This window comes from Takifugu rubripes, chromosome 9 (assembly GCF_901000725.2).
Source record: "Takifugu rubripes chromosome 9, fTakRub1.2, whole genome shotgun sequence".
Classification (NCBI taxonomy): Eukaryota; Metazoa; Chordata; class Actinopteri; order Tetraodontiformes; family Tetraodontidae; genus Takifugu; species Takifugu rubripes.
The window spans coordinates 2,624,477-2,643,443 of NC_042293.1; the positions used below are offsets into that span (position 1 = coordinate 2,624,477).

The 18,967-nt window shown below is 45.4% G+C and overlaps 1 protein-coding gene across 2 annotated transcripts; it reads left to right on the forward strand.

The window, feature by feature from the left end:
- The first annotated feature begins 97 nt into the window (after window positions 1-97).
- Window positions 98-16,865, forward strand: sema3e (sema domain, immunoglobulin domain (Ig), short basic domain, secreted, (semaphorin) 3E). Of its 2 annotated transcripts, XM_029842297.1 has the most exons (18): window positions 98-846; window positions 1,118-1,255; window positions 7,834-7,994; window positions 8,093-8,152; window positions 8,390-8,509; window positions 10,161-10,254; window positions 10,489-10,605; window positions 10,803-10,945; window positions 11,035-11,149; window positions 12,044-12,113; window positions 12,193-12,337; window positions 12,650-12,875; window positions 13,003-13,094; window positions 13,265-13,306; window positions 13,449-13,612; window positions 13,956-14,026; window positions 14,440-14,573; window positions 14,681-16,865. In XM_029842297.1, exons 2-18 carry the CDS (start codon window positions 1,150-1,152, stop codon window positions 15,176-15,178), a joined length of 2,358 nt encoding a protein of 785 aa, XP_029698157.1. In that variant the 5' UTR covers window positions 98-846; window positions 1,118-1,149; the 3' UTR covers window positions 15,179-16,865. The 2 variants fall into 2 exon arrangements, with proteins under 2 accessions (XP_029698157.1, XP_011605245.2); XM_011606943.2 differs by having other exon boundaries at window positions 99-1,255.
- Window positions 16,866-18,967: the final 2,102 nt, after the last annotated feature.

Sequence of the window (18,967 nt, forward strand, 5' to 3'; positions counted from 1 at the left end):
AAGGAAACCTTGTAAACAGCCACAGCAGCAGTGATAACGACTATCAGCGGGGCAACAAAGAGGAAGGGAACTGAAAATGAAAAAAAGGTGCACGAGTTAGACGGCAGAAAACCTTGGCCTCAGAGCAGAAAAAGCAAGAAAAAAAGGAAAAGCAGAAAGAAACAAGGTAGTGAAGGAAGGCAAAAGGTAAAATGAAGGGGTGGTTTGCTGAGTGACAGCTTTAGAGGAGCCAGCGAGGGTCTTAGGGAGTCTGCCTGCCAGACCCAGCAGATTTAATCCTTCTGTTTGGGAGGGAAATCTCAAGGCAATCTTGAGAGTGGGATTGGTAATTTGCTTAATGCTGCCATGAGACCCCACATTACCATCCTCTCTGCTGTGACAGGCAGGCTTTGAAGATCAAGACTTCTCTTATTGGAGGGATGAGCAGCCGTTTGGACCCTCCCTGCTTGTTGAAGTGTGAGCAGAGTTAAGCGCCGGAGCTTCACTTTCTTCTCCAGCCCAGGAGGGACGGCACGCCAGGCACGAGGCTCCCCTCCTCCTCTTGCCACCCCCCACCTCCGGCTCTGCCTTTTTTGCTGGGCTCCTGTCCAGAGAATGACCCAAGAGGAGGAACAGAGCCCCAAGGACACGCCGCAGCCTCACCGCCCTTACAGCTGGGACGGACAAACGCACGCAGGCTTTACAAATTGGCGCCTCGGTCACTGGTGCCAGACTCACGGACTTGATGTTTCATCTGCTTTCTGTCTGTCATCAGATCCGAGGGGACTGAATCCAAGCTGGCCAAACAGACAGACACAGCAGCAGAAGGACTGACATATGGACAGAAAACAGTGGGCACTGCGGCGTGTACGTAGCAGCCGGACTTCTCCTTGGTTACAAGACTAAACAAGGATAATATCCAGAGCACTATCCTGTCCGCTAAGGTTGTGGGTGGATGCAGCCTTCAGCAGGCTCCTATAGGGGAAAGCAGAGACTCTATAGAACCTGACAAGATGCTTTGTTGACAAGGGAAAGGATTATTAGGTCGACTTTTGGTGTCCTTTATTGAGCTTTACTTGCTGCAACTTGCAGGAACCGTCATGGACTCATCTGCCTCATGCTGATTTGACTCCCTCAGGGTTCCTGCGTTTAACGTGTGTTTTAACGAGGATGGCCGAGCGTGCGAGAGCTGCTTATCTGGCAGTGATGCTGCTGTATCTGACACTGCTGGACACGGCCAGCAGCATCTACCCAAGGATACGACTCACCCACAAAGGTAATAAAAAAAAGAAATTTGTTCTGTGATTCTTTTAATACCCACTGACTGACAAAACATCAGCCTAGCAGCATCAGTATTGAAGAGTATTTATTAGGTGCTCTGAGGCTTATTGGCTTACCTTGACAAATTTTTCACTGTCAACGCAGAGCACACAGTCAGTCAGAGGTTACTGATGTCTTCATCGTCTCACTATGGCAACACACATAACTTGTTGCTGCTCAAAATGAGCCAAAATAAATGTCCAGTTTGCGTTTTCATAATGGAAATGCTAAGGTGTCACAAAGCAGCACGCAAAGATCCATATTTATCCATATTTATATTTCTCCATTTTACTGAAAAAAAACATATCCTGGGTTTGCCCTGCTGTCTCGTGCATGGGCACACTTGAACAGATATACATTATATACGTTTTCCCGCTGCTGGAATATTTCATTGCCACGCCTTCATCAGGAGAAAGACGTGATTATTGATCTGACAGGACACGATCTGGACAACAAGAATTCATTCATAAAGTATCTAGAGAATGTATAATAGAATATTTCAGACTTGGAGCTTATCCTGTGAGTGATTTAAAGTCAGAGATCACTTACATGTAATGAGGTCATAACGATGAATGTCTCGGGACTAAAAAAAACACAGTGAGGGTAAATCACACCTGGGACCTCCGACATCTGCTCTGACATATTTCCTCGCTCGTTTTTTAAAGCGCTCCTGCCAGTTTGTCTTGACCCCAGAGCCACGGTGGTTGATAATCTACTAGTAGGTGGCTTTCGTGTGTTTGCGCAATTGCTGCTTAATTCGCGGGGGTGTTTGATACAGATGGCGAGAGGCATCCGTATTGAACGCTCAACGATGGATGGTTTTCGAATGGCTTCGATCTTAAAGAGGTTTTCTTTCTGCTACAGTGCAGATGGTGGTGATTCCACACACGCCTGTTAGTCATGGTCGAATATAGGTGTGGAATTTAGATGGTCAGTAACTCATAAATATGGATTCTATGCAGAGCTGGAAGGTCTGCATCTGTGAGGACGCTTATTTTTCCAATACACGGTTCATTTTATTTATGAAACTGGGAGAAAAAAACACTGCTGCCTTGCGGAGACCGGGAAGAACCATGCGGACCAGACTGTTTATGAAGATCCTCATCAACTCTGACAGCGATCTACATGATCCAATCCATTAACCGCCAGAGGGGGCGGTCACTAGTGATTGATATTCTACATCACCCCCATCTTTGCCTCCCTGACTTCTCTAATGCATGTTCTGGCTAGCGCTGAGCACTACCAAAGAGACTTCAGTTGGATCCTATCTTTACAGAATGAAAAGCAGCTATAATATATGTCTCAGAGGCCCTGACAACCATATTTGCATACACCCAACACTCCCTGCAACCTCTCACACACAGGCAAAGACGCTCATCTGCATACAGAACGGGGATATGGACTCGCCTCATTTTTCAATTACTGTAATATGTGGGAAAGGAGAGTTTTATATATCTATATCTGTGCTGAGATATTGTATAATAATAGCTGGTTTCTGGTCAGCGGGTGCAGACACTAAGGTCAGTCAATACCATCCCCAATAAGATCAAATGTCTGGGAAAGAATTCCTCCACATGTGCACATTATCATCAGGGAGGAGTTCCTTGCGTGCAGTATCTCTGCTGGCTTTGATGTCGGGCAAAACTCTCCCCCCTTTCCTTTTCATCTCATTCCCATTTTTTTGTCTTCCGCTTGTAAGAATTTGTTTTGCTGTTTCATTGCACTCAGCTGCGTGAATCTTGACTTAAATGGTGAAGGGGGAAATGGAGCTGGAAATCAGCATCACGCTGCTTTGAGATATGAGGGGTGAAATTATTAATGCAGAACATTTTTTGGGTTTTTCACTTTAGGAAAGTTGATATGGTGGTATGATGATAAGGTTTATTAGGTTCTGTTTCACTGTGTTTGGTCATGGATCAATTAGATTTGCTTCTCTAACCTCAAAGGAAGGTCTCTCAAACCCTAATGAGCAAAATGGAGACTTTCAGTACAACCGTGGTTCTGCCGCTAATCATTTTTCAGCCCAGTTAGCATCTTACTGCTTGAACTGAGACATGAATCACTGGTCAGACAAGATAATTGCCATCATCATTACTCTTGGCCCAAGCTGCTGGAACACAGCAGTTTTCACAAATGTGCTTAAGTAAGAAGAATTCGGAGGAATTTGAAATTTGACTAATGTAAAAAGTATAGACAGAAGATAATGCAAGAGAAACATTTTCATTCTGACCACAGTTCATATAGTTGTGATTTACAAGATTAAAATAAAAAACAGGGGGGAGGGGAATCCCCAAGGGTTGTTCATTCCTGAGAAATAACAGGGCTTTGCAGGTTATTATCGCTAACAAGCCTGTCTCTTCTAAAAAGGTCTATATTTAGTGAGACAAAAGTGAAAAAGAAAACAGAAATGGGAAAATATCTCTGTATATTTAATAAACCATCAGCTGGATTAACAGAATAAAAGGTTGTGAAAATCTAATTAAATTGGGTATAGGTTGTTCATGTTCTCTTTAGATACCAGGCAACCAGACTGCAACTCTGAAAACAGAAGGTGCAGATGTACCTTCCTCAGGTAGCAATTACAGATGCATGAAACCACCATTTGAGAGGTAATTTTAGACCCCGCTCTCCAAACGGGAAGATAAAAAGAAAAAAACAGCTTGATGTATTTGATAAACCTGTGGATGCTGCAGGTGACTTCTCTCTGAAGGTGAGACGGGGAATGCCGGCAGGGCCTCCAGGCACGTCTGTCTGAAAATAAATTGGGGGGAAAAGGTTGTGGCTAATTGTTTTCTATATAAAAACTAACACACAGAGTAACAAGCCAACAAAAGCAGGTGCACAGTCCTTTTATTAGCATTTTCCACATTGTGCAATAGGGATCACATTGAAAAAGTGAAGGGTAAGGAGACTGCTTGAGGAAATGGCATGATTTTGCCCTCCTCTCACTCCCTCCTTGTCCAACTCAGAGTTTTGTCTCCCATTGTGTTGTGTGTGTGTGCTCTGTACTTCATTAATGAGGTGCCATGAGGGTGAGGCAGCTGTCGAAACTCTAATATCCTCCCTGACCTTTTCCTGGCGAGAAGGGCTGAGGCGAGGATTTTAGAGAATGTAGATGAAGCAGCCGTTTTGTTTTCCTGAGTCTCCGGGTTGTGCTTTATGTCACAACACTGTGGTGGTGAGGTGAGCAATCAATCACCGAAGGAGGCATTTTCGCATAAAATAAATAGCACGTCTACAAATTGAATTTTCTGTCCATCTTATAATACGTTTGTTTTGCATTTAAGCCATTCATACCCGCTCCGGGGGGGGTCGTGGGTGGTTTGGTGAGTCAATCAAAACAACAAAACCTGTTATAAATTGATGCATGTGCCCCCTCTGAATGCTTCTTTTGTTGAAAAGGCCACTTTTTGATTTATACCACCAATAAGGTTGCAGCCCAACCCTCCTTCCTTGTTACAGGGCACCTCAAGCGCCCTGCTCAGACACCTCATGTGGCTTTCTTTGACCTCCATGAAATCATTATCCTCGGGTACGCAGCCAAATGTGTGGCGGAATAACGATAATGACATAACACCTCAGTTGCCCTGTCCCTCTTCCTCTGGGGGCTCGTAGGAGAACAGACTCCCTCCTCATTCCTGCCCCCGTAAACTCTGGCCCAGTCCAATAACTGGTTCTCTTCGAGTGCATGTGCCATTACTCCACAGGTGACTTATTTCTCTGGCTTCCTGGAATGGATTTCATTCCTGTTCTGAATCATCTGCTCGCTAATGGAAAGAGACGGGATAACGGTATCAAAATGAGGCTGCGATTTTTCAGTTTTCCCTGGAACGACTTTGGGGAGGCTTTCAAACATTAGCAGCAACCTACTAACACACATTTGGACAGCACAATGGGACGTTGTTCCCATACACGGGTGAAGAAAGGAGCAGCCGTTTATTATGTTTTCACTTCACCCAAACTTCTGAGGCATCTCTCAGCGTGCCGGGGAACGCCGATGAAAGTGCCTGCCTTGGGGGACTCTTTCCGTTCTCTTTTCTCCAATTTACATTTGAAGTGGGATCACAATACCCCCTCCTCCTCCTCACCCCCTATAACTGACAACTAAAGAGCCTTCACTGGCAGGAGATAGTAAAAAAAGAAATCTTGGATAGGAAATCCAGAAGCCCCCCTTCCTGCTCCTTCCCATTCTTCAGTCGGAGCGGTGGCCACAAATGTGTGTGACTGCTGCGTATAATAACAGAGGAGAAACTATTTAAACAACATTGCTCACCCTCAAGCAACTCTTATTGCATTACTATAATCACAACTTTGTGCACCTCCTATTTTTCTGCACATAAGCATAATATTATAGCAGGTAAAGTCTGCCGGGTTCGAACTGTCAATCATCCTGTACAGAGAAACAGGCGGATGTTGCGCCCGTGTCCGTACAAATCAGCTGCCACGCACTGTTATGAGCAGCAAAGTAGAAGGAAACGGGACTTGACTGCCTCCAGTGTTGCAAATAGCCGCCCAAGTCACGTGAATAAACGGTGGCAGATTCCAGTCGTGAATGAGCCGATTGTTCACTTGTAGAAAAATAGGAATGAAGGGTTGGGGGATTGTCCTTGATCCGAATTGAGCCTCACTGAAAGAGAAGCAGGAGGGAATACACAGGAACGCTGTATTCTAGTGGGAGAAGGTGTGTGTCTGAGTGTGTACCTAAATTCTACTAGCAAAGTGAGGACATTTTTTAGGAAGCAAGGCTAGTCCTCACATCTTAAAAAAGGCTCCTTGAAGGGTAAGACTTGGTCCTAGGTTTGAGTTTGGAATTGGGCTTTGGCTTCGGATCTGGGAAAATGCATTATGGCTAAAAAAGTGTCCTCAGAAAGACAGAAATACAAGGACATGCAGCTGTTTAGTGTGTCTTTACATCCTTCCTGTTATTGACCCACTCTGGTTTAAGCAGCATCCAAATATAGGAGATAAGAAAACAGATACCTTCGCATTTTGGTGGTTAATTCAGCTTCTCCTTCAGGTTGAGGTAATGTAAGAATTCACTGAGCTGACCAAACACCCAACAACCTCATGTTATCACTATTTAAACACAGTGACAGATGGAACCTCTGTGAGTGTTTACGCCCCAGGTGAAATCCAATACCATTTAAAAGGCACCAGACAAAATACCTCATTCCATTTGGGTGCAAAAACATCTCCAGTAATTCTCATGAGGACTGACTCTGATGCAGCTCACCATCACTCCTGCCATGCCGGTCGGGGTTTAAGGCCGTGCGATGGCTTGAGACGGGGAAAAAAGCGTGTCTGTGTGTGTGTGTGTGTGTGTGAATGGGATAATTACAGGAAGCTTCTCTGAAGCCTGGAAGAACAACACAGCCTCATGCCCTCGCTCACCAGAGACCCGCTGCTACTTAAACAAACTGTCACTTGTCTCTGACATGAAAACCTGGCAGCAACATACACACTGTCAGTCTTCTGTGTCAGTCGTTAAACAAATAAAACCTCCCACGGCGTGTGCCATTGCTGAGTATCCCTTAACTGAATTCCTATATAAATATAGGATAGAAGACCTCAGTAATATTTTGAGGTCGTGGGTTTTTTTTCATACAAGTAAATCCGATTATGAATTTGCGGTTCTACAATGGTTGTTGGTCAGAAATCCCACTTTTCCTGCTACAGTCTGTCTGGGGCATTAAAACATCTGGTGTTCTGTTCAAGCTCTCTGACTCCGGCTCATTCATGTGTTAGTAAAATGTTTTTCCGCACACCAGTCGGGCCTCGCTCGCATTAAATCCTCAACGCTCGTCACTGAGAGCAGGTATAAAAGAGCAGCCTGTCAGCCTCAATCACACACTGGGGCGTGCCTCATGCATCTGCCCGCTCCCTTGTTACTTTTGACGAGCGTGTGTTTATGTGCAATGACACGTCTGTCATGGAACATTGCTTCCTTTTAAGCGCACCAAATCATCTAAATCAAGACTGACAGGGAGTGGCTGCTGGTTTCAAACTAATGGCAGATAAAGACAAGGGTTCCGTTTCCTGTCCGATAGAGCCGCTTCCTCACTGGCGGAGGGCACCAGGGGCGAAACTGCACACTTTAAATCGCACTGCTGTTAATCACAACATCTTTCCCAGGACCCGCATCCTACTGCTTTCATCTTGGGCATCTCCAAAATGCCCTTGCGGTTGCCGAGGTGACCTTTCAGTTGACATTTGTCAGCGGCACTCTGGGAGGCCTGCTTGTGCTGCTTCGTGCCTCAAACAGGATGCTTGTAGTTGTGTGTGCAGGCTAATAGCATGGAAGACATCAGCAAATAGAGGGCCCATAGGTGATAAACAAGAAGAAGTACCGAGATGGGATGATTAATAAATCCCAAAGTTTGTGTCCAGCCGTTGAAAACATTAGAATCAGCCCAGGCAGGGTTATTTTTGATTAGCATGGACCAGTGCTAAGCTAACATAGCACAGACTATCTTGGCAAACTTCTCTGGTGTTGCTGTAATGTTTGTTTTCTTGTTTGTGCTTCCTGGTCGACAGAGCTCTGGCAGCAGAACCGATCATTGTTGTTCCAGGAACATGGAGTGGCTCTTCAACCCCGGACAATGCTGCTGGACGAGGGGCACGAGAGACTTTATATCGGGGCCAGGAACGCCCTCTATTCCCTAAGCTTGGACCAGATCAACACAGATCAGACAGAGGTAGGACTGTTGCCAGCTGTCAGGGAGTATGTCATGAGATCGCACACTTGTCCTTAATGTGAGTCAAGAATGTGGCAACTGTTGCTTTCCCCCGGCAGATCCAGTGGGCCAGCACAGAATCTCAGATTGAAGAATGTCTGATGAAGGGCAGAGAGAAGGTACGGATCCCTTTACTGTAACAGTGCCAGTGCGTAAGTGACTCTCTTGTACAGTCAGTGCGTGTTTATCCTTCTGAATGTGCTCATTAACCTTTGTTTAAACTGAAATATTGATGCTATGGATGAGGCAGTAAGAGCCTGACATTTTTCCAACCACACCCTCCCCTCCATTTGGCCTTATTCCACTCTCACCACTCACCCTGCACATTCCACTCACCGCTCCATCTCTTCATCCAGTCGGAGTGCGCCAACTATATCAAGGTCCTGCAGCAGTACAACCAGACCCACCTACTGGTTTGTGGAACAGGAGCCTTTAACCCCATTTGTGCCCTGGTCAGACTGGGAGATAGTGGGCAGGTGAGTACCTCTCAACAGTCCTCTGCTTCACACCTGATCCACAGTAAATCTTCATGCTGTTGCACACACAACTGCATCACTTTTGCCCCTTCAAACAGCTGTAACCAAGCCCTGTACATTGATTTTGACACGATTACACACCGGATGCACAGGGCTTTCTGTGCTGAGGAATTCTTACAACATGCGGCTCTAGCTGGGATCGCCCACCTACCAACAAGTGAACACATGAACTGATTTACCGCACAGATGGGGAAAGACAGAGTATGTTTAGGTCAGTCATTTCCTCAGAAAGTTTTAATCTCCCTGGCTCCTGACTCATAGCATCTGCAATGAGTTTATTTCGATAAATGAGGCCGGAGGTGAAATCCTGACAAAAAAGAGACTCTCAGAAACGTTCTTTCGTTTGTCAACACGCACATGAACGTAAGCTCCTGCTTATTTTGAACAATATACTCCAATATATACAATATACTCGTCAAATGAAAAGGAAAGAAAGTCACCACCTGGATTTAACTAAGCAAATAGGTAAAGGCCTCCTATTGGATGATAACTGCATGGGCGATTATGTTTCAGCGGGAAAAAGGTCATTTAACCTCCAACTAATGTAATGAGCAGCCTCCTTCTTTCTTTTCTTAGATAACCATGTCATAATGTCGCCGAAGAAAAAAAGTAATGGGTTTCGGCGGGGGGGGGGGGGCAGATCATTGGCTGCATCTAGCAGAGAAAACAGTTCAGGAGGTTGCTGAAATTCCAAAAAAATAAGGGTTAAAAACTGTCCAACGCATTATTAAAAACTGGAAGGCTAGTGGGGAACATCGTTTTTGAGGAAGAAATGTGGTCGGCGATCGCTTAAGTGTTTCGTGAAATTATATTGTAGAAAAGCAACAGTAAAACCCAAGGCTGTGTTTAATGGTGAAAGTTAGAGCATTTCCAGGGCTTGGAATTGGGACTGAACAGCTGCGTTGCCTTAACAAAACCACTAATATGTGAAAGAAGGCTTCAATTTGCTAGGGAGTAAAGATTAATACTTGTAATATAAGCTAGCAAATGGTTGCACAAATCTGGATGTCCAGCCTACCTCTCCCACTACAGAACAGAAAAAAAAGTGGGGGTTGGGTATGAATGAGACACCATTACTGGTAACAGCAATTTTGTGCAGATATAGCTATTTACATTATATAAGTGACCTTTATTTATTTTGCTTTACACTCATTCAATCTGTTTTCTAGTTTCTTTTGAGGGCCCATGACATGATGGATGAGTTTAACCTAGCTAGTAACCGGTTACGCTGGCTCGTCTCTGCACAGTAGGATTCTCTGACCGCTCATAAATCAGCCTGTGACACCCCACCGATGTGTCAGTGACAGTCATAAACAGTGCGGTGCACCAAAACGCATGAGCTGTGGTTCTGGTGGGAGTACAGTGCGTGTTTGTGTGTGTAAGCTTAGTAACTCTCAATGATGTAGGAGCAGAGCTGCTCATACACATTCAGACAAAGGCTTCTGAAACTCTCATCCATCATTCCCTGTCTTCTGCGTCCGTCTTCCTTGTTCTCATCCATCAGTTTTGCTCCCACCTTTAGCAACAGCTATTCTTTTATTATATTGCATCTGTTTGTGTGTGTGTGTGTGTGTGTGTGTGTTCTTTCCAGGAGAGGCAGTTTGTTCTTGAAGGAGACAGTCTTATGAGTGGCAAGGGACGCTGTCCATTCGACCCCAACAGCCCCTGCACATCTGTTCTCTCCAGTAAGACATGTCCCCCACTATGAATGCCAACAAAACTGTAGTGCGTGTTTTATTTTTATTTACAATCTCTAAATGCGTCTTAAATCGCCTCTTAACTAAAAGTTCAACTTAACGTTTGTGAGGGTGACCTCTTAAGGGTCAATGCTGCCACCTTGTGGTCATATTTATATATGCATTCAAGTCACAATACTAAATAGCAAGTGTGTATGTTAAATGGGTGTGTGGATCTTTTAGAAGGAGAGCTGTACATCGGCCTGTACACAGACTACTGGGAGAACGACGGTGCTCTCTGTCGCCTTAACAGACAGACCCACACACGCACCGAGAGAAATGACAGACAGCAACTCAACAGTGAGTGGCATTTAAATGTATATACTTTGTAGAATCTGAATGTACCTGGCTATAACAGATAGTAATAAACTTGAAACTCTGAAGAATATACAGTGAAATATTCAATTGGGTTCATTTGTATTGCTTCGGATGCTCAAGTGCACAATATTTATAAAAGATACTTTAATTCAATTCTTTTGAAATTCTTCATTCACCAGATCCCAAGTTTGTGGGGGCAGCAGTTATACCTGACAACGACGACAGGGATGATGATAAAGTTTATTTCTTCTTCACCGAGCTGGAGACCAACCCTGAGGGAGCGAAGAAGGCCGTGCACACACACGTTGGCCGAGTGTGCGCGGTAAGAAAACCAAAGTGATCGTGAGATTTAGCGGATGGGGGGGGGGCACAGCTCTGTACTTATGGGCTTCATGTGCTTCCATTCCTCAGAATGATCAAGGAGGACAGAGAATGCTGGTGAATAGATGGAGCTCCTTCCTGAAAACTCGCCTTATTTGCTCGGTGGCCAGTCCAAACGGCATCGACACACACTTTGATGAGCTTGGTAAGGTTAATATAGCCTTTTCCCATCTTTTCCCCCTTATTTTTGTATAATTATTCATTTATTCATTACAATCTAATCTTACCTTGTCTTATTCCAATACCCAACTACATCATTGCAGGCCCATTCTGGTCTGTCTCCAAACTTATAAATGTCATTCCCAGTATTATAAATGTTTCACCCACACTGCTTTGTACATATATTGTTACTGGCTCTAAAAATTTAGCGATGGAAACCAAATCATACCTATAATTGTATTGGTAAATGGTCAAACAAACATAAGGCTCCTAAATACAAGAAAAAACTAAAGTGAGTTCTGCTGGAGTGTCATTCATAATAGCAGCTGTTAAACGTGCTACTAGACACTCCACACCTCACTACACTACAGCAGTTTACACAACAACTCACTAGCTTAGTAACCAATGTAGCTACTGTTTAAACCTGTCCTGCGCACTCATGCACTTTATCATCTGTATCTGTATACACGTAATTTATAATTTGCACATCTCCTCTATCTTATGTAAATAGCTAAATAGCTCCTGCACTTATAGTCCAAGGCATTTAATGTAAACACCATCTGTAAAATATGTTTATAGCACAACCCGGTAAACGATTGTAAAATAACCGCCATACTGTATTTATTAAGTTATTATCCTCACTTGCTGCTTCTTTTGTACTTCTGGTTAGATGCTAAACTGCATTTTGTTGCTCTGTACCTGTACATGTGCAATAACAATAAAGTTGAATCTAATCTAATCTAATCTAGACAAAGAATGCTGCCACAAAATGCTATGAAAGCTGCTATGATAAATGCAATCCAAAGAGATTTTAAGTTATTACTCTAATGAAGGTCAGCCCCAGTGTCAAATCAACGCTGTCTCCTTCTGGTGTTTCCAGAGGATGTGTTTGTGCTCAAGGATAAAGACGGAAAGGACCCAGAAATCTTTGGCCTTTTTAGCACAACAAGGTGAGCAGAGGGCACGACATTTACACACATTCAGAGTTTGGTCGTCAATCTAAAGGCTAATGGAATGCTGCTTTTGCAGTGCGGTGTTTAAAGGCTACGCGGTATGTGTCTATCGCATGGAGGATATTCGAGCTGCTTTCAATGGCCCGTTTGCCCAGCGAGAAAGACCTGAGCATCACTGGACCCCTCACGAGGACAGAATCCCCTACCCTCGACCTGGATCTGTGAGTCTTACACCAACAGTTCACTATTTTCCCTGCAAAAGGAAGCTAATCTACAAATAAGGACAACAAGCACGATTATATGGAGATACTTCAAGCTTAAAAAGAGCTAGCATGCATTCCCAGCCCTTTCTGTTAGCCTGTTAGTGACAGAGGTCGTCTGTGAGGGCCAGTGAGAGCATGTAGAGCAGCAGTGGTGAGTGTCACCACTGATGTAGCAGCCTCAGCAGGTCAGATCTGAGCCAGACTACAGCATGACAGGTTTTTTTTGGAGTCACTGACCTCATGTCTCCCTTTTTCTCCCACGCCCTACAGTGCGCCAGCAAGATGAGCGGGGGCGGCTTCTCCAGCTCTAAGGAGTTCCCTGACGAGGTGCTGCGGTTTGTCCGAGCCCACCCTGTGATGTATCGTCCTGTTCTACCCCAGTACAACAGGCCAGTCCTGCTGCAGACAGAACCGGGCAGGAGGAAGCTGACCCAGATCGCTGTGGACCGAGTCCAAGCCCAGGACGGACACTACCATGTCCTCTACATCGGCACGGGTACGTGAAGACTGGAGATGCTGTGACTCTTTAAACGCCACATTAGTGGCACTAAAAACATGACCGCAGGAAGTTTGTGATAAATCAAAGATGCAAATGAGTAAATAGGTTGGATTTTTTCCCCCAGATGATTCCATGGTGCTGAAAGTTATCACCATCTACAACAAGGACACAGACAGTATGGAGGAGGTGCTCCTGGAAGAGCTGCAAGTATTTAAGGTATTTCATTTACAGGTGCAGAGTTTAGAGCACTTCAACAGTGCCTGATATCATATATGGGACTGATACCCAGCAGGATTTGTGCAAGTGAACAATAAACTGCTCTGCAGTCATCACCTGTCACAATTTCGACCTGACCCCATGTTGGTTAAATGTCCTCCTATCCGCAGGTGCCAGCACCAATACAGGAGATCATTATATCCCCTAAACGGGTAAGTTTATGTGTAGTTTCCCGTTTGGCCACAAGATGTTACCATAGCAACACTTTCGGGTGTCGTATTGATCAACTCTGGTGGATGAGGTAAATCCCGGGAGCAGTTTTGTGATCTCAGTCATGTCTTTGATGCTCTGCAGCAACAGCTGTATGTCGGGTCGGAAGTGGGCGTGGCCCAGGTCAGGCTGCACCAGTGTGACCTCTACGGCTCAGAATGTGCTGACTGTTGTCTTGCTAGAGACCCCTACTGTGCCTGGGATGGTCTCACCTGTTCCAGATATTATCCTGCTGGAGTGTACAAGAGGTAACCACACACGCGCTCACACACACACAGGTACAAACGCATACTTCACTCCATTTTGTTGCAGAGGTGTTTGTGTGTTATCAGCACTTCACACCAATCAGTGCTCCTGTGCCAGCAGAACATCTTACCCTGAATGTCACATGACTCTGAGGCCGCCTTATCATGTCAATGTCAGAATATCCTGGGGACATGGCGGCCACATGTTACGCAATGCCTCGATCAGTATGCAGCGAGCGCCGCCCATCCTCTTTTCCTTTCTACTGCTTCCCCCCCCTCTTTCCCCACTTCCACAACAGCACATGTTGAAAATGACTTTTTTCTGCTTCTCCCGCTCCAATCACAGCCGACGATTCAGGCGGCAGGATGTTCGCCATGGCAACGCCGTCCAGTTGTGCAATGGGCTGCAAATTGATGGTTAGTGTATAAAGCCGTGTGTGTGTGGTGTGTTTAGGTGCGACTGCCCATTTAACTGATGTAATGTAAAGCAGAAATGCTGCCTCAGGTCTGCAGACATGCTAGATTAGTTGTGGTTGGGGACAGAAAAGCTACTACCTCTTTATTGTGCACCGGAGTCAGGATCCCTGAAGAAACACCTCATCTTTGGGTAACAAGATGGCAGTTGATTGCCATTTTTTAGCCTCTGATATATGTGTACATAGCAATTTAAAGATTGTGGTTGTGGTTGCATGTCTGAGTGTGTGTGTGTGTGTGTGTGTGTGAGCGGGTGGTCTGGGTGGGGGGATCGGGCCTTTTAATCTTTTGACTTTTTACCTGTCCAGCAATTTGTGTGATATTTCTTGTCTGTGTTTGTGTGTGTTTTCACATAGGTGAACAATGGCACCGAGGTGAGCAGAGGCTGGTGTACGGGGTGGAGAGCAACAGCACCTTACTGGAGTGTGTCCCGCGCTCACTTCAAGCCAGGGTCCTCTGGTTCGTCCAGACTGGGGATGAGAGAGTGGAGGTGAGTTTGGGGAAACTTTACATGAAGGAGAAATAATCCGAAGCATCTGTATATGATGTGCTGCGCCATAAATAGCTGAGAGAACCGCCCTCGTCTCCTCCCCTCAGGTTCAAGGTGATGAGCGCATCATCGTGATGTCTCACGGGCTTCTGTTTTTACAAGTGAGAAGCTCTGACACCGGCGTGTACGTGTGTCAGACAGTGGAGCATGGATACGTGCACACCTTATTGCGGATCACTCTTCACGTCCTGGGAGGCGAGAGGGTGAAGTCGGCGATCCACAGGGCCGACGGCGCGGCTGAGAAACCCGCCCTCAACTGCCACTCCTCCACAACCCGCCTGCTGGGCCCGAGCATCAGCCCCAGGACTCTGGCGCCGTCCTCAGGGCCGGGTCCCCATTCCAGGCTCTGGTACAAAGATTTCCTCCAGCTCATCGGCTACGGAGACGCGCAGAGAGTGGAAGAGTATTGCGAGAGAGTTTGGTGCTCCAGCAAAAAACACAAGAAGAGCAAACGCAGATATGCTTCTTTGGGTGGGGAGAAGAGAGGAAAAGGGAGAGCAGACGAGAACTCCCACAGGGCTCCCAGACACACCTTGGACACCTAAGGAGAACACACACTGGCCAATACTACTACACACAAACACACATATGGTACAAAGGTCAGACTCATGGTGTGCAACATGCTTTAACTTTGCTGTGAACATGAGCTGTAAAAAAAGACCAGCAGGTCATCTCTGTCCTGCGGTGACATCCTTTATCATCCTATATCTTGACTTTTCCCTCTAATTAAAAACATTACCTTTGAATGATAAAGTAATAGTCATATATACACAACTACCGGATACTGAGAACCTCCGTATGACTTTGGTGTTTACCTGAAGAGACGTTCAAACACATGATGAGGAGAGCTCCGGTGGAACGACCCAGCCTGCCGGAGCTGTTGGTCCAACTGGAAGCAAAGACTGAAGCTCCGCCTCCTCTTTAATATGCCGATGATGTTATTGTACCTGTATTGTATGTTTTTTACTGTGGTAAAGTGAGTGGCCTTTTAATCTCTGTTTGTGACACTTGGATAACTTATTGTCTTTCTTTTAAAGGAATAACCATCGCTTTGCGGACAAATCAAGGAGGGTTGAAAGAAATGGGGCTGTTTCTTTATACGTACAGAAATAAATTAATATATATATATAAAAAAACCAGAGGATTGATCAGTGAAAGTCACATAAAAGGCAATTAAACATTTGAAGTGACTATGTTCTGTACTGCTGTCTTGCTAGCTGTGGGCGTTCTCTCCATGCGTGTGCCTGTTTCTGCCCGAGTGTTGTTGATTTCTGGATGGTACCAGGGGAGTGATTTGTTCTTCTTTTTTTTTTCCTTTGTTTTTTTTTTAAACATTTTTGGAAAGAAGCCAATTCCATTGAAGAGGCCCTTCCATTAAATCACATGGGACTGATTTAATGAAGTAAAAGCATGAAAGTCGGTCTTGGCTTGAACTGTGCTTGTTGTAGTTACAAGCTGTTGACTACGGCTATGGTGGTTCTGCTTTTGCACATTCAGAAAAAAAAACCCAACCTACAGTCTCTTGGAGCTTATTGTAATTATAATGCCAATGTGGTCTGTGTGGTTCTGGTGCTGAAATGTGTTGCAAGCAACAGAAATGGGTATTTTTAGCATGTTTTCATTTAAATGTCCTTATTGGACGTAATTAATAGCAACTTTAAAAAAAAAATCTGTTACAGTAGACAAAATAAACTTATGTGTTATTAATGTTGTCTACATAATCAGTATTGTACACATTTACAATACAGGTGCCTTGTTTTTGGCTGATTTTCTTTCATTCAGGGTGTTTTTACCATGTGTCGGGTGTTCAAAAGTCCAGTTCTTTCTATCTGTTTGTGTCCCTGTCTCACCCTTGCTTCACCCTGTCTTTTGGTTTTTAATGATGGTGCGGACGGGATCTGCAATTATATCTACAAACTGTAGAACAGCCGAGTTTGCCCAGAAGGAAAATAAACAAGTGTTAACGTGACCATCCAAGCATGCGATTAGCTGAACAGAAGACTGGAATCATGGGCTGTAATGGTGAAATACTGCACATTGTATCAGCGGAATATTGTAAATAACTGTTTCATTTTGGCTTTTTTTTGTGTCCTAGTTATGTCTACATTTTACCATTTTGTTGGATTTCTGACCTTGCTGTCTTGTGGTACTCTTCATCTAAGAAGAAACATGCCGTGCCTGCCTGTAACTCACGTATAAATAGCTGTCATGAAATAAAGATGGACCATTCTCTCTGGTGTCACCTCTGCGGTTTCCCTATCAATAATGGTAACGTATACTTAGTGCCTGTGGAATGCAAGCATGCAGATGTGTCATCTAAGCTCACCGGCCTCCTCCACAGGCCTCGAAACAGCCAGGCAACACATCCAGAGTACATTAAAACAGGTCACTTATGGTGGTTGGAACACCTTGGAGGTCAGTCCGCTTGAGCACAGGGACCTAAGCGGGTATGTTGATTCGATCAATGCTGAGAGGCCAAAGTATCCCCATATAAGAGGACGGTGCTGTGATGCTGCAAGGGTGGGGGCCGTTTCCCATTCGTTAACACTGGTGTTCCACTGGAAATCACCAGCACTGCTCATGGCGTCCATGATTGTAGCTTTCCGACTTCTAAACCATGTCAGACATCAGGACAGAGGGGTGTCAACGCGGTCCCGCCTGGAGCTAATATCAGCAACACCAAAGAAATCTTCCTGCCAGAAGTAGGAGCATCATTGGGGTGGGTGGCTGGAACCAAAGGTCTTGCTTCAATCCCTCTGCTGCTGTGATCTCCCCACAGAAAAAATGTGGAATCCTGCAGTCGTGTGGCAGATCCAACCAAACCACGCCGACCTGAATTCCTATTTTTGCATCAGAAAGAGTCCAAGCGTCACCCACAGCATCCAGCATGACAAGGACTGTCTAAGATGAAACCGAATAGACCACAGAGTTTACTAAATCTTTCCCAACTGGGATCCACACCTCACACATTGAAATTCCGTCTGGGTCTACCTAAGTCAGCGGGGAGCTCGAGTCATTTGAGTGTAGAATTTATGATGCTGATTTATTCTGCATCGCTACCATAGCAACAAGCTCTAACCCAGTTGAGCTTTCCTCCTCATAAAAATTCCCACGTCATTGTTTGACGCTGCTCTGCGGCCCCCTGGGACCCTCTGGGGTCCCTGCAGCCTCGGACTGTATACATCACACTTCAGGTGAGTGTGGGTTCGATGAGTCTGATGGAGACAGATGGAGCCTCCAGTCACACGAGGTTCTACACAGCAGATAGACGACATCTGTCCCCCTTTCATCCAGGGATTTATGAAATAATTGGAAGGTCAAAGGTGAGTGGGCAAAAACACTCTGCATGTGTTGCTGCATAGTCGATAGGTTGAGGAAAACATCTTCCTTCTTTTAGTTGCCTTCCAGGTCCAGGAAGTATCAAGGTTTAATCTACCACTTTACAAGCAATTATAGTCAGTGTTGCAGTGCTTCTGTCTGGCAAATGGAATCAATCAGACAGTCAAAGTGCATATTTTGGACTAACCGGCTTGTTTGGGAGGACAAAAAGGCAGTCTGGAATAATACAGATACACTATCAACACTGTGCACACAAGCCATGTGTCAACAGCAACCCGTGTGTACTTGTGTAGTGCAGCTGTCACTGAGGTACAGTTTCTCCTCACTGCGTCAATAACCTTTACGGATTTACACAGCCAGGTCGGCCTGACCCGTGCGGGATGTGCCCGAGCGTGTCCGACATCTACCTTATTAAAAAATACATTAACCCCTGCACAACGTAGACGTGTCTCTGCATTGGTCTTGATTTATTGCGTGCGTCTCCGTGAACCCTGAGAGGAGTTAATGCATGCAGACGATGCACCATACCCCCCCCCCGCGTCCCCAAGGCAGCGTGCCGTGCTTCTCTCAGGTCCTACGCCTCACGGCACACCAACACATCTAAGGCGATGGGAAGAATGGGAGGCTTTCAATGGAAGGCGAGGGAAACGCAGAGATGATAAAACAAGGGGGTGTGAGGGAAAAGCGCACAGCGATTGGTGGGGAGAAGGAGAGATGAGAGATCCCAGGATGGAGGGGCAGTGTGTGTGTTAGCCTCTCCTTTATAGGGGGTTTTGCCTCTCATGGGACCCCCCACCACATTCTGGATTATGATGTTGCCTGATGGTGACCTGCAACTCTACAGGTGACCGCATCAAGAGTTCTTTCCCACAGATTTCCTAGGGATGCATTTGTGTTTGGACGCGTGTCCAAATGCATCAGACGATGATGTCCTCAGTAAACAACGACGATTCTCCCGAGTGCGTGCGTGCGCCTGTTTGATGGGCGGTTGTGTT